Here is a 24,961-nt window from a genome sequence, read left to right on the forward strand (position 1 = left end):
GAACACATTGAGTGTCAAATATCTCGTTACTCTGCTGGCCCGCTCGGTGGCTGCTCGGGTTGATGCAGCAAGGCCTCGCGACCGGAAAGTTTACGGAACAGCCCGGCCGTTTGCTTTGCCATTCCAGGAAGGAAAGGACAGCTTCGGATGCGCTCTGCCCCGATGTGTCGGCTAATCAAATGACGATTGGTTCGGTCGAGTGTACTCCCCTCAGCAAGTGCTAGTGTGTGTGTGTGTGTTAAAGTATGATTCCCTGAGGAAAATAACGCAAGTGAAAGGTTTCCTGGCCTCCCCAAAGGGGCAGCCACGCAACGTCAGGAGAAGTGTAAGCGAGAAGGTTTTCATTAGGATTATTGAAATCGCTAAGCCCCTTGTGTAGACAGCTAGTTTTCATCAGCATTCAACAGCAAACGGTCGGTGAAACAATATAAATTCTAAGTGGCAAAAAAAAAACAAAAGCCCGCTCCAGGATGTGATAACAAAGAAAGGAAGAGCAAAGCGAGCGAGCAAGGCTCGGTACCACAGGGTGTATAATACGCCAGTAACAAAACAGGACGAAATTCTTAGCGACAAGCAAGCTTTCTGCAAGCTCCTCATAGCTCCCACTGTCCCAGCCGGGCGGGCTGAGTGACATCAGGTAAATTGCTTTCAACACTTTCAACACACTGAACCTGACGAACTCGGGGGATGGGGTGCTGTCGGTGCTATCACTTGCTGGTTTAAATTATGTATCACCTTTATCGGTGGTTTTCGCGATAAGGGATTACAATTACACAAACATGTGGGTATTGGCAATAGGGTTAATCGGCACAAAAAAGGGTTTGAGTTTAAAGCGCTTTAAATAATGCCATAATAAGATTATTGTGCAAGCCCAATTGCATAGCTTCAGGCGTTTTGTATTGCAAATTGCTTGCGTTTAGGATGAATCAAATGAGCGATGAAATGCGCAAGAAAAGGAGTTATGTTATTTTGATTACATTATGAAACGACCTAAAAGGAGACGCTTGCTCATGGATATTTTGCCTCAACACCCACACGGTCATACGAAGCATAAATTACACACACAGTCCGCATGTACTTAAAATTAATTTGCTTCATTCGCATTCCCTCGCATTAAACAGTAAAACAAGATTAATAACGACCCAAAGGTCGTAATTTAAATTTCAAAACTAAACCAACCGGCTTACATACCCACACACACTCACGTATATACCCTAACAACTTCGGTAGCCAAAATGGTGGAAAGTCCTTTCTCATCCGAGTGTCTGTGTGTCTGTGTGTGTGTGTATGTAGTACGGGATTTATACTGAAGCCAACCAGCCAATCCCATCACGCGCAATAAACGCGTGTCTTTCACTGATGCTTTAAATCCCTTTACCCCGTTTTTTTTTTCACCCAAGCGCAAGAAGCCCACCCGCTTCCGCAGGGTGTGTGCATTTACGAAATTGTTGTTGCGTGATGTTTTATGGTGCAATACATAATCGGTTACAAACCGTATATCATCTGGTTTTTGTTCGATTTAACACACCGGAGAGAAAGCCCCGGCGGCGTGCGGTTGTATGCGGATGCTTCACTGTTGTTTTTTTTCTCTCTCTCTCTCTCTCTCTCTCTCTGTGAAGGGAACTCGCACAGCATTGGCGCGGTTTTATATGCCTGCATGCCTGTGCGGTACTGTGTGGAGACAATGAGCAGAGTTACGACCCTCCAGGGTGCTATTTTGGCGTCTGTTTATCGGGTTAGCGGGCAGAGCGTAGCGCGTGTAGCCCCCGTTGAGCTTTCCATTTCCAATGGTTGCAGATATATGAACATACATCTTTCGCTTCACTAATGATCACGTATGGGGTGGAGTGTGTCGAGAGAAAGTGAAAGAATTCGTGGTCGGTCCCTTTTTAGGAGTGAAAAATCTAATAAAAGGTGAAACAGGAGAACGTTTCCAGCCGTATGAGTAACGATCGGAATGGGTCAAATGTTAGCATGAAACCGTATTTTTGTGGCTTGTGCTTGCTGTTTGTGTTGCACACACCATCGTTGAATGATTGAGATATCAAGCCCTTTTTATGGTGGTCTAGAATTGGCAGTAAATGTCATGCAACACCTTCAAAGTGAGCAATTTCATTATTGACTTACTCAAGCATGGTTTCACTCGCAACAAGCGCAACAGAGTATTAATCAGCAAAGTGTTCGGACAACCGTCACAGCTTAGACTATAATCCGCTTCCGAGAGCAACCGCAAAACCAGCAGGAAAATAAAACTCGTAATCGACTAATTGGCATCTAATGACGCACGGTCTGTGGTGGAGGACTGAATCCGATCGATTGACAGGCCACTTGAGCTCACTAGCTCTCTCAACAACCACAATAATTCAAGTGACATCATTAGCTGTGTGGTGAAAAGGGGCATTAAAAATTGCAAATCACGAAATAGGCAAACAGAAACGAAAACAATTATTGAGGATTTGTTTAAAATATTCACACGCTCGTGTAGTTGTCTAAAAAGCTTCTCCCTTTGTCACTTGCATGCATGCACGCTCCGGAGCTCTATTCACACTGAACGTCAAGCCTCAATCGATGCAGCAAAGGATTTGAGGGCACCCATAAATAAAACTTAGAGAACAAAAGATTTCCGCTGTTCCTCCACCACGTAATGATGTCTCGTTTCGATGATCGTGCCCGTAAAGCACAGGAAGGCCCAATCCCACAACGGAAGCATTTCACCAAGCAAGGGAATGTTAATGGCAGGACAGGAATTTCGGCACTTTGCTTCTTCGTTTTTTTTGCTTCCTCCTCCTTTCCGTCGGCTTTTCCCCGACACATCCGGTGAGGGGAAGAAAAAAATGGAACTACACCATCGCTAATCCGTACAAAATTGTGTGAACTAGCTGGTAGGATGATCGGTACACAGGAGTGTGCGTGAAAGAATCTCTTTTTGGCGAGCCGTTTAGGGCCAAATATTTCCACTCAAAATGCTTCCATCACTAGCAGCAGCAGCAGCAGCATTCTTAAGAGTAGAGCAAGCGTCACAAAAATCCTTCCCATCCCAAGTGTCCCAATGTCCGTGAGATTTTTTTGTGAATTTTTTTTAAGAAAAATGTGAAATGGCCATGCAGAAAGCATCGAACTAGCTGGGTTGTAGCTGATTATTACCTTGCTTCTCTGTCACACAGACGTTTCCTTTGTTTCATATTTTTCTCTTCCCTTTATCTGCTGAATTTGAGATTTTGCTAGGCTTGATTGCTCCGAAAAAACCGGTGGATCATGTTGTATTGACTCAACGGATCATAACAAGCAATACGGGTGCAAACCCGGTCCCAGCACGACCGTTTTGCCGAACGCTCCAGTCTGGGCTGTGTCGTTCGAATAAAGTTTATTCCTTCCCTTTATTGGCAGGCTGGAGCGCTCCCACTCACATTCAGCTGACAAGTTATTTCGTATTTCATTAAGCCCGAAATCGGTACGAATCTATCGTGCTCGTGGGTTTGTGTGCTCTGCTGCAGTCAGTCACCCACATGATGCTGTAGCTACGGGCGACCTTTCTCCGACACCTACGGGGCCGAGTGTGTTGGTGTGTGTGTGGAAATTTCGCTCGAACGAGGTGGCTATGATTGCGATGTGGCCACCCACCAGCCCCGGTCGTGATGCAGTCGGTTGTGTGAAATTGGACCTTTGGCTGTAGTAGCACACGTCCTTACGAAGAGTGGGATAGTTCTCCCTTAAATAGCTCCAACTAAAATAAGACAGCAAAGGAGAGGAGTAAAAAAAGTAAGGAAGGTTAGTACAGTAATAATAACGAAGTGATAAAAATAAAACGTACGAGGTGCTGGACTATTCTTGTCGGGCAACTTAATGCACGTCCGCCTGGGATGGTGTCGCCTTTACTTACTGTCATGTGTGAGGGATAGAGTTGCGGGTCAGAAGAAGAAAAAAAAGTCTAACTGTTCCTAGAACGCTTCTCGCCGTGGCTGACATTAAACTTTCAGCCCCTTGCGCTTGTCAGGGTGAAAAGAATCAACCAATTCCCGGAAACCACAGCCTGAAAAATAACTCTCTCCCCCACACAAACACACAGGCGTGCTTCCATTAATCATAATTTACGGAACGCGGTGATTCATGCAGCGGATGGAGCGCACGATGACGTTGCGAATTTGAGGTTAATTTTAAAACCAGATTAGATAAGCCTTGAATTTGAGCTGGCAGACCGTGCTGCGGAGCGTTCGTTGCCGAAAAATGAACTGCTATCCTTTGCTCCATGTCGCTGGTCATCAGCGAGAGTGATGGACTGGTTGTGGGTGTATGTTTGTGTGTGTTGTTTTGTCCTCGTTGCCAGCAATTTATCATCAGCTGTCGACTAGGGGATGGTTGCTTGGGGGGTTATTTTTTCCATGCTCGTGCGTGTTGACGAACACGAATCAATCCATCATCCTTTCGGTAGTGTCCGAGATGTTGCTGAAAGCTAACTTTGAAATCATATGTTAATCTTTCGAGCGCTGCAGTGATAGCAACGGGCGCTAGTCCAGTGGAGGATAACGATATCATCCCTTTTGAGCTAGGCTCCAGTCGGGGCGTACCTTTCACCATTACACTGCTCGGTTTGGAGTGGAGGGATGTCTGATAAGTTTTCCATTTTGTGCGCTGGCCCCACAGCCACAGGGCTCAAAGTTGGTGGGTTTTTCATGAAGTGCTTTCAAGGATGCTGTTTTCAACTCTCGGCATCTCATCTTGAAGTGTCTGGGGAAAAAAGGGCATCAAGGATTTGGAATTTGAATCGCAGGAAGGATAAGAGAAGTACGATAACGCTCGCTTTGTTAAACGCTTAGTACTCCATTTCCAGGAAAACGTTGGAGTGGTGCATTTAAATCTCTGTTTTGTGGTTAATAATTTTATCATTTTTAAAAATAATTTTCGTTGTTAAACTTCAAGTAGTAACTTCCCGACCAAATTGTAAATCTCAATTTATATCCTCATAGCAATAAAGCTCTTTATGCAAAAGTTTTCGCCCATCGTACTCCAACTCCTAATGACCACTCCGCCCAAAGCAGCAACCGTGTGTCCAGGGCATCTTTTATCTCCCACACGCCCCAACAGGCGTCAAAGCTGCTGCTTGTCCGGCTGCGGTTTGCATACAAATTATCGCCAACCGCCGGGAACGACCAGCGAGACGTTTGTGGGTGCCGCACGTACGAGCGGCACGAGATTAATAGTTGCTAAATGAAGCAGGAAACCTTTACATCCTCTGCGCCGGACTCTGCCTCCCCTCCATTGCAGCCAGAGCGGTCCAGGCGGGCGGCTTAAGGACGTGCAAGGCTGTGCCTTTAATTGCAGGGTGCACGAATGCCACGAATGAAACTGATCCCTTGGCGAACCCGGATGGTCGTGGATGGTTCGCTTTCGTTGTAAAAGACCTAAATGAATATAAAAAAATATGAACAGAAGGGAAATTGGGGTTAGGAAATGGGAGAGAGGACACAAAATAATAACAATAATTAACCGGCAATCAAGCTCGTTCGGGGCAAAAGGGGCATCGTGTTACTCTCTTTCTCTTTGTATTCAAGATGATAAGGGTGATATTTTTCCACTTTCTTTTTTTTTTTGTGTAATTTATCATTAAAAGTTCCATTACAAAAGGCGTTTCATGGCAATAATGGACCAAATTGGATGAAATGCTATTATTCTCACACAATGTGTACAAACTGCCATGGTAAAAACTCAGCAAGAAACACTCCAATTTCAAACACAATCACGCCACAACAACAAAGAGCTGACAGGAAACGGTTCATTTAGCATAAATTTAAATGCCAAGCACGTGCGCCGATGACCGTTCAATGTTATTGGGTCAGTTTTGCCCGCGGTCAGCTCCAAAGCTACCAAAGCGCTCTTAATATTCATGACGCTGTTATGCCATTTAAAATCGAAACGCAATTTAATCTCCCACCTGAGCTTGTCGATGGGAGGAGAAAAAAAACCTTTCCAAGAAATCAATCGCAAATGAACAGATTTGTGTCGGTGAGTGTGTTGTATGCTTTTTTTTGTATGTGATATTGTTTTTTTACAATCACTTTTTCAGCGAAGAGCGAACACTACACCCTCTCTATTGGGATAATAATTCACACGAAAGCGATAACAAAAGCCAAAGCTTTTAAATGGCGTTGATCAACGCCCGGCGGGCCAATGAAGCCATTATGAAGTGGGTGAAATAATTGAATATTCTATCTATTATTGACCAACTTCCTGGAAGGGATGGGGCAAACAAAGCATTTCGATCGCTCTCGAGAGCGGATTGATGAAGTGGAGCGTTGCCATTTAATAGTTTGATAAATTCAATTGCCACATCCATTTAACAAATCAAAACTTGATTTAGAGGCTTTATTGAATCACTTTGGAATCAAGATTCTTGTTTTATTATTAAAAAAAGGAAAGAAATAGGAAAAAGAGAGGCGTAGAGCAAGCAAACCAACCGTTGGAAATCATAGGCTAGTGCCTTCAATCGTAACATCATAATCCAGAGCTAGAAAGTTCAATATCCTGACTGAAAACGATGATTGAATACTTTTTAATATGATAATCTAATCACGCTTCGTCTGGAAAGGTTAAAGGTCTTCAAAATTCTTAACCCCCAAACACTGCAACTTCCCATGCTTGGCGTGAGAAACTCAACAGCCAAACATTGATTCAATTGCCATCCAATTTGGATGTGTGTGTGTGATGATAAGCGTCCAACTTGCCGCCTGCAAAGAAAGAGTTCACATGCTGTAGATTACATTTCTTCTTTTGCCCGTTTTGCTACACCTCGATTAAATTAGCTTCATCTAGTTTTTTGATGACGAACCGCCAGTAGCACCGATCATGCAGTCTCGTTTGATAACCATCAGCAAGCGCTCCGCAAGCCAAGAGCCACGACTGCTGACGGCAATATCATTCACTTTTAATTACTGCTTAATTTGGTTTAATTTCATTTTCTTCTTGCCAGTGAGATTAAGCGGGTGGAGGTGGAGCAGTGCTCATCAAGAGCTTGAGTGCACTAGAATCGTGTTGAGAGTTGTGGCTTGCGCTTCTGTAGGGTTTGTGGGAGCTTCAAATCGAATGAAACACAGCTTTTGGCAGCTCAACCAACCGGTCTGTTCATTCCGGTACAGTTCAGGAGAGCCTTTAAATTCATGTTGCTCGGAAATAGTTCCCGCAGAGCAGATTTTCCCACCGGTATTCTCGGTTCGTTATTAGCAAAATATTCTTTGCATCTTGCTTCACCAGATTCATTTCAAAGGCACACAACTGGAATGGCAACGGTAGGGAAAAAAGGGTAATGCGGGCCGACTTAACGCAACGTTGTGAGCGTATTAGCTTCGACAGTCCACAGCCCACAAAACGGCTTATCGTTCAGTGCATCGGAAGGGATTCCCGCCTACCCGGGCCAACCCGCACCAACGCTGCCTCCCTCACGCTAATAACTTTCCAACGACCACGGTAATGAAGCACTGCAAGCAAAAGCTCGTCAGCCTGTCGCTCGGCTCCGCTGGATGCAAACCTCCTCTCCGCGCGCAGCGAAGATTCGCTTCATCTACTTCACTTGCAGCGCCCGCCTTTCTTAGGGCGCTCTCTTCCAAAGCAAACAATCTCACTGCCCGTGCGTCCATCGCACACATCCATTCACGCCCCGAAATGCCCGCTTTAATAATGCATGCACCGAGAACCGAGAGCGCAAACATTAAAGGATTACGCTTCATTGCAGCTACCAACGACGGGGGGGTTCTTTCGCTTTCCCGCTTCGCTCCCACTACCCAGCAATAACCTGCGAGTGGGTGCATGCCACTGGCTGGTTGGCGTCGGCATGACATGAAAATTGGTCACACGTATTGCTGCACCGTGCTGTTCGAGCGGGGCGGTTCGTCGAGTTATTCACACGTAACCATTCATTCTGGCTCATGGGCTGGCTAGTGGAGGAACCCTGCTCGAAACGCGGGGCAGACGTTCAACGACACTCCCGTTGCGCGACTCACCAAACCGGCCCTCCACTCCCTCAAGTGCATAATAAATATAGTAGCAGGCTGTACATCTCGTAACTTGTAGTGCGATAGATAGAGCGCTACCAGGCGTCTCCATCGAATCCACCCCGGTGCAGACGGGCGGCATCTTGAGACGATAACGGAACGGAACGTGCCGAACGTGCCGGGACGCCTTCGTCGGTATGCCAGCGGCAGTGACACTGGCAAGCATTATTATCGAACCGAAAGCATGGGCTTGAATTATTAACGGTCGCCTGTTCCCTCCCGGTTTGACAGCGACCTGGGTGCTGATTGGCCCCAGAGCCGGCAGCGGAAGACGATGGAAACGTTGCGATGCGTAAGAAAGGACGATCGAACGTTTGATTTAAGCTTTCGGGGTTTGGTTAATTAATTAATATATGCATGCTGCATTTGTTGCAAATTGATAGTTGTTATGGGATCAAAAAGCATTATTGTGCATGATAAGAGTGTATCAGAGCAATTAATCATTAATTAAATAAATAATAATAATTATAATTCGATACAATCAACTGTCAAGTATAACAATTACTTTTTTGTACCCTTCATTCGCTTAAATATATAAAATAGAGTCCATTTCTTCACGTTATTTGCAGCAGAATGCGTAACTCAAGCCATGTTACAGTCCATATTTCATCCATCCGTTTTAATTTCCACAAAATGTTGTTGACGCATAAGCGTCTTTAAGCTTCACCTTGCAAGACAAAGAAAGTTTGAAACCAGATCTCTACCACAGACCCCTTCTTCTTTTCCTCCGGCACTCTCTGCTCTGCTCTGCTCTGCTCAATAATTGTTATTGCTTTCATCCTCATGTACATAAATTTATGTCAAGTCGTTAAAACGGAACGACTCGCCGGTCGCATTCTGTTCTTTCTTCGCAAGCAGCATTCTTCACCAGCAGAAGCAATCGCACACACCAGTGCCAACCAGCGCTGTCTTAATAACCCCGGGACACGTGTTGCGGTCGGTACTATATCTCTCCCTCTCTCTTTTTCTCGCTCTCTTTTTCTCCCATGCACTGTACTGTACGTTCAGGTTGCACATTAATGTTTGTTCGTGCTCATGACTAACCCGCATCTGTGACCTCGCCATGCGGCGGCCCCCTGTACCGCCGAAAGGTCAAGAGCCGGTGCAGTGCAGTGCAGGACACTCGTTAGAATGCGTCAGTACGCTTTACGTACGGCACAGCTTCTTGCGTGTTTTTGTGCTTCATTTTTATGACTTCACAAACACACAGACACACACAAACACACACAGACACATAGTTGCACACGTGTACCGTGGGGCTGCGCAGCTGAGGGTGAATTTATGTGCACAGGGTTGAGCCGAGAGTGTTGTGCGGTACATACTTCGGGGCTTTGCGTCTGGTATCACTTTTCATTGCGGTCGTTTGTAAAGTACGGTGGCCGCTACAGTGTGTTGTCGTGTGTTGGCATAATTTACAAAATTTGTGTAATTGCAAAAGCCGAATGAGTGCCGACGGGGGTCGCCAGAGACACGCTCTGGAAAAGAAAAATAGCTAAAGCTTATATGAACCGAGAGAGGGAGAGAGAGAGACAGAGAGAGAGATAGAGAGAGAGAGAGAGAGATGTTATTGCTAAGGGAAGGATTTAATAACCAGAAAACATAAAATAATTGAAATAAGGTCTCTTAAATGACTTTTGCAATGAAAATTGCATACTTTCAGGCGTTTTTTGCACTAAATGAAGTGAGAATCTAACCAGTTTATTTAAACATATGCAAATAATATAGACTATTTCACTCTATCAACGGAAAATGATGGATTTTTATGTGATTTTTTTTTTACTACCGTTACATTCTCGAAACAATGTATCAAAACATCATGCATATGCAACACGCTCCGAGTTTCCACCACGTCTGCTGTATTGAATGAAATGATGAATGTTCAAGAGCTCATAAAATTATTGCAGTCCGTTCATACACATTGTTCCAGCACAAAACGAAGTAGAAAAAGGGAAGCAAAATTTGATATCAATTCATAAATCCATCGTCACGTCACGGAGTGGAACCGTCCCAGTGCCAGCTCTACCTCCCAAACGGGCTTCATCACGTTCGCGTGTCGCGCTGGAGGAAGAGTTTTAGATTGCAATTGGAATTTGATTATCGTACATCACACGCTTACGAGAACCAGTGCCATGCTGCCAGTGTCACGAAGAATGGCTTCAAGATACTCGTGAGCAGAAAACGTTGCCAAACGAATACATGCACACAGAAGCCACTTCTTGGCAAGTGTTCTCTCAAGCGGTAGCTCAATGCTTCTAGCTCCCAGTAGGAACAAAAAAATAACACCACTCCCACAGTGACAAAAAAGGGTCGAGTCTGTCTGAGAAACTAATAAGCACTTCGTTACAGCCATAAAGTGTACCGTGACCGACGGCGAATCGTTCTAGCTTGCGGTGGCGACGGAGACTCTGCACACTGCCAAGACACTTTGTATCCCGCTAGCCAGAGAGTGGTCGGCTCGAGGAGGCAAAACTGACTGACACTTGCAGCGGCCGAGGCGGGTTTTACTGCCGTGCCGTGCTGCTCTACCCTGCTCGGAGTGTTTATTTTGGACTGTCGGACGAAAGCACTACTTCACCGGACGGTCGAACATGCTGGGGTCAATGGGGTTGGCGGTAATAATGAGGCGGTTGGTTTGGAGCGCGTTCTCACCACTCGACCCCGCACCATTTGGTGGGAGGCACCGAAAAGCGTCCGTTTGCGCTCTGTGGCAATTGAATCGTGTCCGTTTACGTTCAAGTGCCAGTTAAATTTAGCGGAATGAGCTGATGGCCATGCAATCGTGTTGGAAAGAGAAGAGCAAAAAAGAGCGAGAGAGGAAAACAAGCGGACATGCTAAGTAAATGCGAAACTGTACAGTGCAGCTGGGCAGTTAAAGCGGTGCATTCAAGCAGTGCACTTTCGTTTCCAACCAAAGTAATCCATTTCCAATCTCTTCCTGGAGCTGAAAAAAAAACACGAAGGTGCATCTTCCTTTGTAAACCTTGTTACTCGAATGCCCGAAGGTAACATATGGCTGTAACAAAAAAAAGGAAAGAAAAAAGGAAAACACCTTTCCCAGCGCCGGCAAAAAACATATAAATTGCTTTCGAATGCCATACACAATGGCGTAATGGTGCACCCTCGCTCCAAATTCCCTGCAGCATCGGCACCAAAAACAGAGCAGCATACACAGATGTTCGCTTCGGTTGGGATTTGCAGCTGGATGCTTTCGCTGCCCTGGCGATGGTTTGGCCGGGAAGGATTTATGTTGTGCTCGGGAAGGAAACAAGCCCGCAAGAAGGGACAGAAGGCGTTGCAGCTCGGTGGGAGCGTGGAAATCAATAGATCTTCTTTTTAAATTCAATTTTCCAACCCACACGCCCATTGCGCGCTGTGCGCTAGTCCTGCAGGGGTATCAAGCGAGTTCGAATGGATTTCTACGTCACAGCAAACAGAAAGCACAGCTTCAATTTATTCCGTTGCGGAGCGGGTGCTCGCTTATCGTCAGTGAGCAATGAGGTTATTTATACGTTTTACCCAGGCACTTCAATACTTTCGCCCCAAAAATGGGAAAGAAAAAGACCAACGAACCCGTTTACCACTAATGACTCTCTCTCTGCAGTTGTGCTGTTTTGCATAAAATTTACCATCGGGGTTTTTGCGGTGGAACGATCAAAAAGTTTATAATTTCGTTCCGTACGGAACGCGGTGAAGGACGGTCCTTGTCACGCCAGCGTTGTTGCTTCAGTTGCGCGTGCATATTCACGCGAAATTAAAATGTCTTCCCGACCGAAAACTGTCTCCAGAGCGTGTTGAGTGTCTCGTTACGACTCGTTCTCGGAAGCGTTTGTCACATACACACCAGCAACTCCAGCTGTGGTGAGTGTAGCGAGTGTGTGCGGCAAAATCTCATAAACGAAGCTGCAAATATACTTATTTTATTATATTAACAGCACGCGCTACGCCCTCTCCCCCGTCACGGTTCAACCGATGTGCAACTCTTCTCTGCTCGTGGTAGATCTTGGTTCGTTTTTTTTTAATGAGACTTTTCCCCACCAGCCAGAAAGTGGGACAAAATCATCACCTCCGTTGATTTTGTGTAGTCTTCGGTGTCTGTGTTCATACACGGGTAGGAACTCTTTTTCGGCGGAACGAGCGGTGTAGCCAATGTGGTTGATTTTCAGTGACGCTAACACATAGATGCGACCACCAACCCCCAACCAGAAGGATTCGCTCTTGACCCGCGTACCCCAGCAACCTCAGGTTTCGGTGGTTATGTGTGTTTGGGGAGTAATTTGAATTTCACACAAACAGTGCCACCCACCCGCGAACGTATCGAAATTTCGCAATCACTAGCATCGCTTGGGAGCATCCCCGGTCCCAAGGCACGTCCACACTTCATCACGAATGAGTGCACGCGGGCTGGAACACAGTCACACAAACACACACACACACACACACGCCCACTACCACACGTGTTTGGTTGAATGTTAGTAAATTATGTTAGGAAAGGAAGCACACCGGGATGGCACGTTGTTTGCATTCCCGGCGAGCACGTTCCGCGTATCGATCGGGGATCGGTGAGTGAGTGTACGAGTCCTGTTTTTTCTCTCTCCCTTCTTCTGTACACATCTCTATCTCACTTCCTTCATCCAGCTTCCGGGCGTGCAATCTAGCCGGTTCAGCCGGTCGAAATTAACCTCGCGCAAAGTAGAAACACAAATAAAGCGTGCAATTTAGCGGTTCAGCTCGATTGGTGGGAAAGGAATGTAATTATTCATCCGACGGGTTGGGTCGGTGGGGTTATTGTGGTATGATGTAAGCGCGTGGATGGATTGTGAAGCAACCGTGTGTGTGTGTGTGTGTGTGTGTGTTTGTGTGTGTGTGTGTGTGTGTGGGTGTGTGTGTGTGTGTGTGTGTCACGCTATGGAGCTTTAAGCTTCAAATGAACATCACCACATGGAATGGAAGGTGAAGAGTTTTGAGTGAATAATCAATAACTGCGCAATTATAGCAGAATCCTTTGTGGATTAAAGCGTAAATTTAAGATCATGTTAATATTTTTAATTAATGTCATGCAAAAACATTGCTTATTTTCATTTTCAATTCTTTGCATTTTTCATAAACTTGTTGTAAACAGCCCAAAAATTAAAAAAATGTAAACATTCAAGCTTCTAGCCTCTAAAACTCTGTAAGACATGCCAAAAAGAACTATAGTTATCCTCAATTATTGCTAAAAACACTTTACTTGTATCTTGTTATGTCAAACTTTGCTATTTTTTGCTAACAACATGTGCAAAAAATACAACAACAATGTAAAAACGCTCAAATGTAATACGTTTTGCATATTTTCAGGCTGTTAGAACCTTTACAATTGTCGCTTCTGTTTCTTTTCGCTTAGATCGATGTTTAGACTTTCAACTATATCATACTGCGTTAACAAATGATATATTGTAAATGTAAAATAAAATGTAGAAACTGTTTTCCAACTGAAATGAAAACTGTTGGATTTTGGGTTAACAATAATATTTCGAATATGAATTCAAATAAGAAAACACATATGAATTAGAAGGAACTAAACCATAGGATATAGATAAAACTACTTGAATAATTTGGACTGCATGAAATGAACTGCTCGAACTACACGAATGAACTTTGTAATGAATTATGTAATGAACTATGGGACAAACGAATACACAGTTGCAAACAGATCGGCGATTAAGGTGCATTCTTCTCATTCTCATCAAATTTATACTAAGCTTATATCACAATGCAACACCTTAGTTAATATATTTCACATAAAACCTCTTCCTTGCGAAAAAAAACCGATTATTGCTTCCAAATTTGACCCAGATATTAGTACCGCATTGAAAGCATCCTGCAAGCCTTCTGCCTCCTCTTATATCTCCCATTGATTCCAACCCTAGTTGGCATACTGCACTGCACTAACACTGCAAACACTGCATCGTTGCTGGCCTCCGTAGGCACCCATCGGGTCGTAAATGTGCCCGTCGATGTAGCCGATAATTGCATGTTTCTCGGTTCGGATGCCAGCCCGCCGTCCGGAACCTGCGGCAACATATGGCGAAACACGGCAGCAGCATTTGAATGTATTATTGTTTGCATACACTCGTGTGCCTCGTGAACGGCGAATGGCGAATGTATGGCTTAGCACGTGTGTGTGTTTCGAACGATTGGAATTTGATTACTGGGCGTGAGCAGATGGGCACGTTTCCGAGGCGGGCCGTGCCAGCCAATGCAAAAATAATAATTTCATAACAAGCACTATTGAAAAGCCACCCAAATCGATGGTTTTCAATTACGGTCACCATTCGGTGGAAGCGCTCAAAGGGGTCGTTGCGTGCCAAAGTTGTCACATTATTGCCCATTGAAATGCATTTTACATTACATGCCGTGCCGCCCTAGTTGCGTTTTAATAACGAATCACTTGTGATTGTGATTTGAAGTTGCACTCACTTTCCGCTGCCACAGTAACCATGGTTCCACGAGCAGTATTGTAGAAAGCATAGCAACCACAGTCGGAGCCTCTTTGCTGTCATCCCGCAAACGTCAAAATCAACATCATCCACGCTCCAGTCATGGGGGACAGAATGGAGAAGGAACGGGCTGAAATTGTTAGTGTTACATTGAAGGACATCTTCCGCGGGGCGCTTCCATCACCGGCCGACCTGCTGCCCTGGTACATCCCGAAGTGCTTCTGGCGTTCGCTCGTTGACACTCGCCATATCGCTGCCTGCGAAACGGTCACACTGGCACGGCCCCTTCCCAGCGAACAGCTAGCGAACGATCAGCACTGCCCAGCACAGCCGGCCCGAGACATTCTGCTGCAGTGTGGCATCTCGCTCGCGCGCCTACACCACGCCCTGCACGTCCTCGTCGTCAGCCGTAATGGTGGCACCGTAAGACGATTGTTACAATTGACGAAAGAGCACCCGGCGGACTCGCTGCACGTGCTCGTGCTCAGTGATAGGAGCTCGACGGTGGAGGAGTTCCTACGGTCGTGCGACCCGGACCGTGTTACCGTGGTGCGCTACGGGCGGGCAGTGACGGTCGGTGACATTGGGTCCACATCGACCGCCCCAGCCATCCACGGTGTTGAGAGCGATGAGGAGATACTGCTCTGCGGCGATGGCAGCAGGGAGGAGCTGTACGAGCAGAAGCTTGCCAAACTGTTCCACAGTGCCCGGCTGGTGCTGGAGCAGCTGCGTCCGGAAGCGTGCCGGAAGGGAGTGGATCCGTGTGCGCTCTACCTTTACCGCACCTTCCCACAGGCCACCTTCGTAAACGGTTGCAAAATTAAGCGTCTTCGGTAATCCTTTCCACCGTTTTCGGTCGTTCTTTTTGCTGCGGAGCTGCGGATGGATAGAAAGTAGCGCACGAACAGAATACACTGTTTACACTGCAGTGCTGAAGTGTGAGATTGTCTGTGTGAGTGTGTGTTGGAAGGTGCAGAAGGATGCTAATCCCGAAACTATTTCTTCGCTCCTCTTGATGGACTAGGAACTTTGGACTAACAAGAAAGGGGAGAAAAAAAGAAAGCACCCGGAACCGTGACTCGCTGAACATTGGGCGAACGGATAAAGTAGCGCAATCATCGTCATTTTGATCGATCAGCGTGTTGTCCGTTCCTGTGTAAGCTCCTGCGCTGTTTGTAATGTGAAGAGAAGGTACTCCAGAGAAGCAGCAAAGAAACAATATCAGTCAGTAAGAAACTTGTTTTATTTCCGTGCTTGAGCAACTTTTTAGTGTGTCGTTAGGGTGATGAGTTTTGCTTGTTTCTAGCGCGCTATCCATCTTGTTGGTGTGGCGCGCTATTGCTTCATTATTTATATTTTCCACACAAACTGTTATACGCTGGCGCTGGCACACTGTTATACACTAACGAGGAATTATTTATGAACGAGGGTTTTTTTTGTAGTTGTTTCAATTTGGCAGGCAAAAAAGGATCAACTGTGCTGTGATGCATTACGATGCACAGAGCAGAACAGGAATTGCCCACAAGCGCAGCAACGGAAAGAGCTGAGATAATGTTCAATGACGATAACGAAGCTGATGATGAGAAAGTTCTCGTTCGAACTGGGTATGACGAAAGTGTTATCGAAGCTCAATTCAGCAAGCAGACCGAGCAGCTCATCGATTTTAAATTTTCTCTACTGGTCCCTTGGATTGTCTCTCTTCTTTCTTCCCTTTTTTCCATCCCCTCAAGACACTGAATGATGGGTTCAAGATGGAAAGTTTTCTTTCAATTATGAGCTTCCCAGAACGCCCGCCCGTACGAATCGATTCGCGGCGAGGAAAATCGATTCCACTACTGCTTGGGCTGTTTTTCTGCGCCAGCCGTAGGGACAAAGCAGAACCATTTTTCTTCCAGCAAGCTCCAGCGCTGGTTGGTGTTATCGCTGTTTTTGCCGTTCCTATCCTGTTGGACCAATCACGACCGTCCGGAGAGCGACGATTTCCGGTCGGAGTAATGGATGTTTTTCGGTTGTCTTTTGGTGCTGTTGGGCAGTGTGGTGGTTGCAGCGAAAGAAAGCAAAAAACAACGTCGAATGGTTGAATTTTTGCAAGCATTCCCAAGAGATGCTCTGCAGGCGAGTAAATTAAATTACTTACCCGATTTGAGATTTTTTTGTTTGTTAAATGAAGGGAAGTTGGAATGAAGCAAAAGGATGCTCGTGGCGGATGGTGCTTTTTATTCTGTTATCATTTGGAGATAAAATTTTAGCCACAAGCGTCACAATTGTGTGCTTTGGTGATTTAAATCAATAATTTGACAGACGATGATTGCAAACAACAAATTTCGGTGGATGTTTGGTTGGCTGTTTTTGAGCCATCATTTGCTTCCCATAGTACTTAAAGGTCAGCAGTTCAGAACGCCTAACAGTATGCAATATGATGTTATTTATTTTACAACTAAAGCATAATTGCCTTAAATGATCTCATTAATCTGAGATTGGCTGATAAACGCCAACTTCTTTTTCTGTTTTTTTCATATGAACCATAATTTCCGTCCTTCGCGTTCGTGCCACTAACCCTCCTCAAATAAACTTTCAGTGTGATTCACCGCTTCATCCTTGCTCCTACGCTCAATTTCATCTCTTTCAATAACACTTTTTTCTGCTCTTCTACCTTACCAAACAAACACCGGGCCGTACCGAAACTCCATTCGATTAGTGAGCTTAATCGAATTTTCCGGTCACGCACAGGCCTCACTTTTGTGTGCTGCGTATTATTGCGATCTGTTTTTGTTTGTAAATACACACTCGCACCGGAATCCCATTATTGTGTAGTACAGCAAAAGGTAGAGAGAAAAAAAAAGAAATGAAAACGTCTTGTCCAAAAAAAGCAGCCGAGCAGGAAACAAAGTCTACCAAACCGGGCCTATATTATTCCTGCCGCTGTCATGCCACATGCGCACGGAAATCTATCCTCACTATCCTTATGGCTACACGTGGCTGGCTGAATGCGTTGCCCCCCAAAACACGGGTCGAAACGGAAAGAAAATTGTCGTTTTCGTACGTAATACGTCTCGTTTAGCTGGCGGATTACGAGCGGTACGTGACGTGTCTGTCGAGAGAGCACGCAGGTTGAAATGATACGTGCGGTACGGGCGAAATTGCTTCCCGGAACGGGGGGTGGTTCCCCGTTGCCTTCGAAACCGGGAGCACTCACAACACACACACACACACTTACCACCCGAGCAAGAAGAACAAGATGGTGGTGGTGCAACCAGCTACCAGATGGGAAACTGTGCCCCTTGTGTACTGGCGAAAAAGCAGGAAGCTTTCGCGTTGCATTCGCTTTCGTTTGCGCTTATGGTAATAACATCTTGGTACCCCGCCTTTCCCTACCCTTCTCCACACTGACCTGAGAGCACTCCAGTCCGGGGAAGGTATCATTACCTTGCTCTTATCCCTTGAAATAAAATACTTTGTTTTACAACGTTTTGCGCTACTCGCACCGAACTCCCCGCACACGCTGCGACGAAATCAAATGCCGCCGAAAGCTCTCCGAGCTTTTTTTACTTTCCCGCTAGCTTGCAAGGTGTCGAAAGGTATCACACGGTACGTGGAGAGTTTTGTTTTTTTGCTCCACCTTTCCTGAAACACACTACCACCATACGGTTGCTAAGGGCACGAGATAAAACGTAGCAACGGTTCGTGGCAGTCGATACATGTTTTCTGCGAAATAATGCAGACCGAAGGGCGTTTGCTTTTAGTGGCACATTGCAATAAATAAAAACAGCCAAATCTGCACCTGTACTGTTGCCACTGGTCCAGCCTCTCAAAAGGTTGTTTTTTTTACTGGTCGTTCGTTTCCCCATTTGGGTGCCACATTTGTGTGTCTTGTTTTCTTGCACATTTCTCCTAAAAATACTGTCTCGATTTCACATTATCTGTCGCCCAACAACACAGCACGGCACCAAAAAAAAGGCGACCCAAAACGGAAACACGGCCGCACGGATCGAATTCACCGCCTCGGTTCCTAGAAGTAGTAACACACACCGACCCGTCTAAACGAAAACATGTATTTATTGTTCGAAACAAATAGCCCAAAATGGGCTGCAGATGCCGTAAAGCTAGGTGGATTATTTCCCCCCTCTGCACTGGTTTGCGCACAACCATCTCGCGCGGGGCGCTATGAGAGCGTGTCCAAAATGGGTAGCACATTACAACAAATCCGCACGACATCGATGCTTCCTGTTTGTACTGACACCATTTTGGAAGGGGGAGAGGTGATATGGAGGGTTTGGCTTTCAATGCTACAGCGCCTATCGACCTGAAATGGATCGGAACAGTGGGAAGTGCACACGTGGACAGAGCTGGCAGTAAACCTAGGGCTGGAGAATGTTGTTGCTCGCTCGCTGCTGTCTGCTTTCTAATGATGTCGTTTGCCTTTTTCGGGCAGCTTGTTATCGGGTTTATTGATAGAAAAGTGAATCTCGGGGGTGCGCATAGGTTGATTACGATATTGTGTGGTAATTTCTGTTTAACCGTCGTATGTGTGTGTTTTTTTGCTCTCTTTTTTACAGGCCTTCACCACGCTTCGTCGCTGGGAAATATCGACACATCGTCGCAGGTAAGGGGAATTGAAATGAAATTCATATTTTTTGACATTAAAATAACCATCTATCTGTCTAACAACGCTATTCCATCAATTATGATACTAAAGCAAAGTAAATTGCATACTTTGAGGCGCTTACAGACACCATTTGCTATTCAAACGCCTAAAAGTATGCAAACTTTACGGAATTCCCAGATATATGCAATTTTAAAGCATATTTTCCCATAAATCAGTGAAAGCAATGTTTTCTTTAAGTTGTTGTGCCATTATTCATCGTTTTAAGAATTCCCTTTTCATCCCCATCACAATCATTTGTGTACCTCATTATCTCGTTCCAGGCGAAGGTAAATTTTGCGGCCCGCAGTTACGACTCCGAAGATGAAAATATGGGCCGTAAGAAGGGACGGCCTTTTGAGACGGGGCCCTGCTCGAGGGCTCCCGTCTACTCGAAGGGAGACATACGCGAACAGGTAAGGCTCCCCCGCGGTCGGTCGAGCAAAAGCGAACGAATCGCCGCAGCGCCAAACGTTCCGTCGCATCTGCCTGGGAAATGCCGTCAATGGCTTTCTTCCCAAAAGCAGCTACCACGACCAACCAAAAAAAAAAAGAAACCTTAACTCGATTACCCATCTACGTGACCCGTGCCTTTCAACCTTCCCGTGCCAATCAACCGCTGCGCCGTTAAAGTGCGTATTCCCGCGCGTACGCTATTGTGCCCGGCCAACTTGCCGAGCTTTCCGCTGCGGGAGAGGCAAAATTTTGATCTAAAGACGGCCTTCAACGTGGTGGGTTGGGTGCGTATTACATTAATATTCATTCGGGCGTCATTTCCCCCTCACTCAAATGAGCAAACTGGGGAAACCGGCTGGTGGACTGAAGCTTCGGTGGTCGCTTTGGGAGCCATTTTCAGGGCTGGCTCGCTAAATCTCCCAACGGAAGGCACGCGCTTTAATGAGATTGGCAGGTTTCGAGTGGCAAAAATTGTCGCGCTGGACGTTGAGTGGAGCTTGAGTCTTCGCCCGGTGGGCGCACCATTATGCGCAATTATGCAAAATGAGCACAAGTTGAAGCGGGAGACTTTGAGGGAGGCGTGAGGGTTGCTTTATCGTTGACACTAAAGTTGTCCCTTTTGCGGAAGCCGTTCCTGGCCCGTTTGGTGGGCGTTTGGTAAAAGGTTTCAGCACTTCCAACTGCGGGTGGACTGGGAAGGACTGCGGCGCGTCTTGTGGATGTTTGTGGAAAATTTTGAAAATCATGTTGAACCATAATTGATTGCGGAGTCGTGGAAAAGCAAACAACTTTAAATGGGCACCTTGTTTCTGTGCGTGGATACGTTCTTCGTTTTTCTTCCACAGAGTGTTGCCAAAGCGACAGAAAGACAAGCTCCCAAGTGGCTGCTTCTAATAGTAGCAACAGCACTCGCTTCGGATAAAAGTTTGACCGAGAAAAGCAAAGGCCTGGCATGAAAAACATAAAAAGAAAACCGTTCTTGACCAAACTCTGCTAATGAAAACGGCCACAGCCGAACAAACTGACGCTCCGGAAGGGAGTGAAAAAAGCACAAATTGACAATGAATTCGCGAAAAAGTTTTGCCTTGTCCAAACGAATCTAACCCACCGCTTCTTGGCCCCCTCCCAACCGAACCATTCTATCTGTCGCTACTCTCCCGGGAAATTAATAGCTTCCCTCGCTTCAAAGCCTTGGCGCAGCCATTAATCATCGGCAAACCGCGCCCTCCGACCGGCTCGTACAGCCAGGTACGCCCCGGTCGTAAAGGTTTGATTGTTTGAAGATTCCTGCCCGATTACCGGAACAAACCGGTACACGATTTGAGTGATTGGGCGCATCCCGGCACACCGGTTTGATCATTTCGCAATCGAAACCCGGCTTGTGGCGTGATTGATGAGAAAGCGGGACGGATGAAGCCGCGACCTGGGCAGCCGGCCTGGGAGCGTGGGGAGTGCAAATTTGCTCACCGACAACATTATCTTGCCCCACACCCCAACACACACAAAACGGTGTACTTTTGCTGTGCTGTGTGAACTTTGGCGCAACGTGCGCGCTCGTGTTGGTGCTCCGGCCGCGCGCCGAGCTGGGACTTGGCTGACTTTGACATAACAATTTGATAGCGCAAAAGTTTTGCCCGCCTTCCAATTGCCCTCACCGCGAAATTCTCAAGAGAGAAAGGCAGAGATGGCGAACAAAAGCGTGTCTTGAAGGCATTTTCGAAGACATTTCGAAGACAAGACACCGGGGAGGCTTTGGGTGCGGTTGATGTGATGTGTGTATTTGGAGAGCGCATTCGGAATGGAGCAAATGTGACATTTGTGATGGGCGAGCTTTCGGAAGACAGAAGGATTACTAATTCATGGACCACGGTCCGCCCAAAACGGGGGAAGATATGCTTCCAAATTTCATCATAAAATATTCAACCAATTAGCGGCGGATTGAAAGCCGAAAGTCGGCAATGTGAACAAATTTCGTCTTGTACTTACATGACATTCACTTTGTTTTGTGGAGCATAATTTGTGCTCCAATTGATTTACAATATAATTATTTATTTATTGAGCAACATGTTGCACAGCGCAAGACAGTAAATAGTAAAAGCGAATGATACATCTCAATGCTTTTTCGGGTACGGAAAAGCTTCAATGCCAGTGTAACGCCAACCATACACAAGCTGTTTGCAATACAAACGACGGACATCACGCCTTGCTGTTGATTGGCCCAGACTTTAATGCGAAAAAAAGAATATTCAGCGCACAATTTACACACTGATTTCAATTCTTATTCAATTCACCACAACACTCCTATCGAAGGTAATGTGATCCTTGATGGAAGGCAACTCGATCGAGCGTCAACCGCCCTGGGGTGTGGGATTTGCTTTTGCGGTACGTCACCGAACGTCTTCCCTCGCTGCCTCGCTGATGAAATCAAATTTTCCTACCCACCGTGGATAGCGTTGATTGAATTTTTCCCCCATCTATTTGACGGTGGAATTGAAAACGCGACCCTACAGGGATAGAATTCGAGCTCGCGCGCACACACACACACACACGAGACTACTGAGCGGTTTGCCGCTTCAAACGCTTCCTGTAACGCTTCAAACCCAGGACAAACAAATCAAACAGCTGCGTGCTTGGCGTTTTCTTGTGCAAAAGTGTGGGCGAGAGCGAGCAGCTGGAAATGGAAAATGTCAACAATGTTTGACAACAGGATGCTGAGCGGTTTGTGGTGTTTATTTTTGTGTGTGTCAACTTTTTTGGGGATTTATAATGCACACATCAAATTGGGTGCTGTTGATATTTCAACTAAAGTCACCGTGTGTTCGTGTGTCTTTCCTCCGAAAATGATACTGTAGCTGAATAGCTTATATTTCTGTCACGGAAACCATCTAGACGACAAGAATCACTTAAAATCGCCCAACAATGTTGCCAACTTATAATCAAAAATTATGATTTTATTCTTCTTGTTTTCCTCACAGTACTGCCTGACGGATCGACAACTCAACTCGATAGAGCAGCCACGGCGGGAACGATTTTTTGGCTGCTGGTCCGGCCGCAATGCTCCACAGTCGTTTCTGGGCGTCTGCGTGGGTCGGCGGGCGCCCTCCGACGAAAACCTCGCCGATTATGCACCGATGCAGCGCTATCCTAGGTGAGAAAAACTATTAAATTTTATCTCGTTTGTAAGAAAATATTTACTTCTAGGCGACTAAAAAAATTAATTCGGCAAGAAAACGTATATCCTTACTGTGTTAGAGCAAATTTGCTTTGCAGATTGCATAGTTTTAGGCGTTTTGGAACCATTTTCATAGAATCTACGCATTTGAATTCCTCTTGAAACTGCTTTTTGTCAAATATTTGCATAAAACAGCATACAATGATCAATGAATGCTGTTCAACTTCCTTTCAAGATTCCTAATTGCTGCGTAATTAGTAATAAACTACGTAACTACGTAACAAGATCGCATCGGACCACAAATGATCCTTTTCGTAGTGAATTTTAATCAACGCAAAGGCCAACATCCTGCCTCATTACATTCCACAACAAAAAAAAGAATCTATAACTCAGTCTTACCAACAATCTTACCCTCAGCATCCTTCTACTTCTAACCCACCAAGTACAAGATCAATATAACTCTTCATTATGGATGCTGCCTGGTACACCCAGCGCGTTGTGAATGACCTCCGCCCCAGTGTGAAACTGTGTGTGCTTTGACCTGAACGGCAGAACAGCAAAAGCTTGCTGCCGGCTTTACGTCGTTGGGTAATTTTTATTCATTACCATTTGAATTATGCACGCTCATTTCACGGCAACCAGTGAGTGCGAGCGCGAGCACGCGAGACAGAGAGAAGGATTGTGCTTGGTTATAAACGGGGACAGGATGACCGGACGGTAACAGGTCCACCGAAGTTGCTTGCCTGTGGCAATGGCTCGGGCACTATTAATAGTTGGCTAGAGAGTTCGTGGAATATCTTACATGCGTCTCCATTTGCCTGGGCCGCTCCATCCCTGCCCCGGCGCACACTAAGCTCTAATGGCTTCCATCGGACAACGACGAGGTCATACTTGAAGGTCTTGGACGAAAAGTGCACTTATAGAGAGAGAGAGCAAAAGAAAAACACACAAACACATACACAAAACCAAACGGGAAAAGTTTTCCCGTTTTCGTGGTTCGCTTCGACGCAACGTCACCGGCAACATTCAGGTCAGTTACAGACGCAAAAGCAACCACCGCTGGATGAAAGCCAAGGAAGATAAATTGAAGTTCAATAGGTACCGAAGTTGGTGAAATCATAAATTGCACCGCATCGTCCGTTCGGGATCGCACGGTGCACGGTCGTGCCAAGAGCGCCCACTATGCACACAAGCGGACGGACGAAACCAGTGTGCCTGCCCCGGCTAAATCCGCTCCATATCTTCGTCACTCACTCACCCGACCATTTTATTCGGGTGATAACATCACCGATGCTGGGCATGTGGCTCCCGTCTGCACACCAAAACCGACACATGACTCTTACCATGACCTGGGAGTGCGCTTGATTCAGTTAATGCATAGCCCCACTACGGTCTGTGTGTTGGTGCTTTCTGGTCGATCGGAAAAACATGTCCATCGACCATCGGTTGCGGATCATGGTCGGGATGCCTGGATGGAGAGTGCGTGGGGAGAGCGATAACTCGCAATGCCATCGAGGATCGTCACTAAACAGTGTCGCCATCGGAGCGTCCATCCGACGCAGCCAAGCTGGTAGATATCTCAATGGGGTTTGGCTGGTTTTTGTGATGTGGCACATGCTCCGGCTTGCGTTCGCTACTCAACCAATTTATCTAGGTGAAGGCTTTCGGTTATCCCTCACAGCACATTCAGCACCACCGTTCGTTTGCACCGATGTCATCGTGGTAACGAGTGTGCACCGGGAAGGACACACACAAACACACATACAAAAACACAATCGAGGTTAGCAAGGGTACAGAGACGCAGACGGATCGGTACAGTGGATGTTTGGCAGTGGACGTTGCAGTAAAATGTTTCCACTTCACAAATGGTAACTCTCGCTCGCTGTCACTGTCTTTGTGTGTTGCACGCAAAGCTATTTAGACGGGCAAGGAGTGGAATTGGGTCACGTGATGGCTACACCTACAATCAGTATTGTCTGCTGACTCGACTGCTGCGTACGATGCAAAATGTTTGGTATGTGTCAATAGTTTCACCAGGCCAAATGTTCCCTGAAACGTTTAGAAACTGTTCACGAATGCTTACAAGGTTTTGCATTTTGTTTGTTACCTTGCACATTTGAGCAAAGCATTGGAATATGCATCGACGAAGAACAATGCATACAATTGGAATGGA

The 24,961-nt window shown here is 46.1% G+C and overlaps 1 protein-coding gene across 9 annotated transcripts in view; it reads left to right on the forward strand.

Moving 5' to 3' along the window:
• The window catches only part of LOC3291681 (uncharacterized), a 123,530-nt gene that overhangs the window by 64,718 nt on the left and 33,851 nt on the right, over positions 1-24,961 (forward strand). For 7 of the 9 annotated variants that reach the window (XM_061654252.1, XM_061654251.1, XM_061654257.1 and 4 more), the window contains 3 exons: positions 19,075-19,121; positions 19,445-19,576; positions 22,592-22,764. In XM_061654252.1, the coding sequence (XP_061510236.1) occupies positions 19,075-19,121; positions 19,445-19,576; positions 22,592-22,764 (352 nt within the window). Of the gene's footprint in view, positions 1-127; positions 638-19,074; positions 19,122-19,444; positions 19,577-22,591; positions 22,765-24,961 lie in introns of all 9 variants that reach the window. The other 2 variants (XM_061654255.1, XM_061654254.1) reach the window with 1 other exon arrangement.

Source organism: Anopheles gambiae, chromosome 3 (genome assembly GCF_943734735.2).
Source record: "Anopheles gambiae chromosome 3, idAnoGambNW_F1_1, whole genome shotgun sequence".
Classification (NCBI taxonomy): domain Eukaryota; kingdom Metazoa; phylum Arthropoda; class Insecta; order Diptera; family Culicidae; genus Anopheles; species Anopheles gambiae.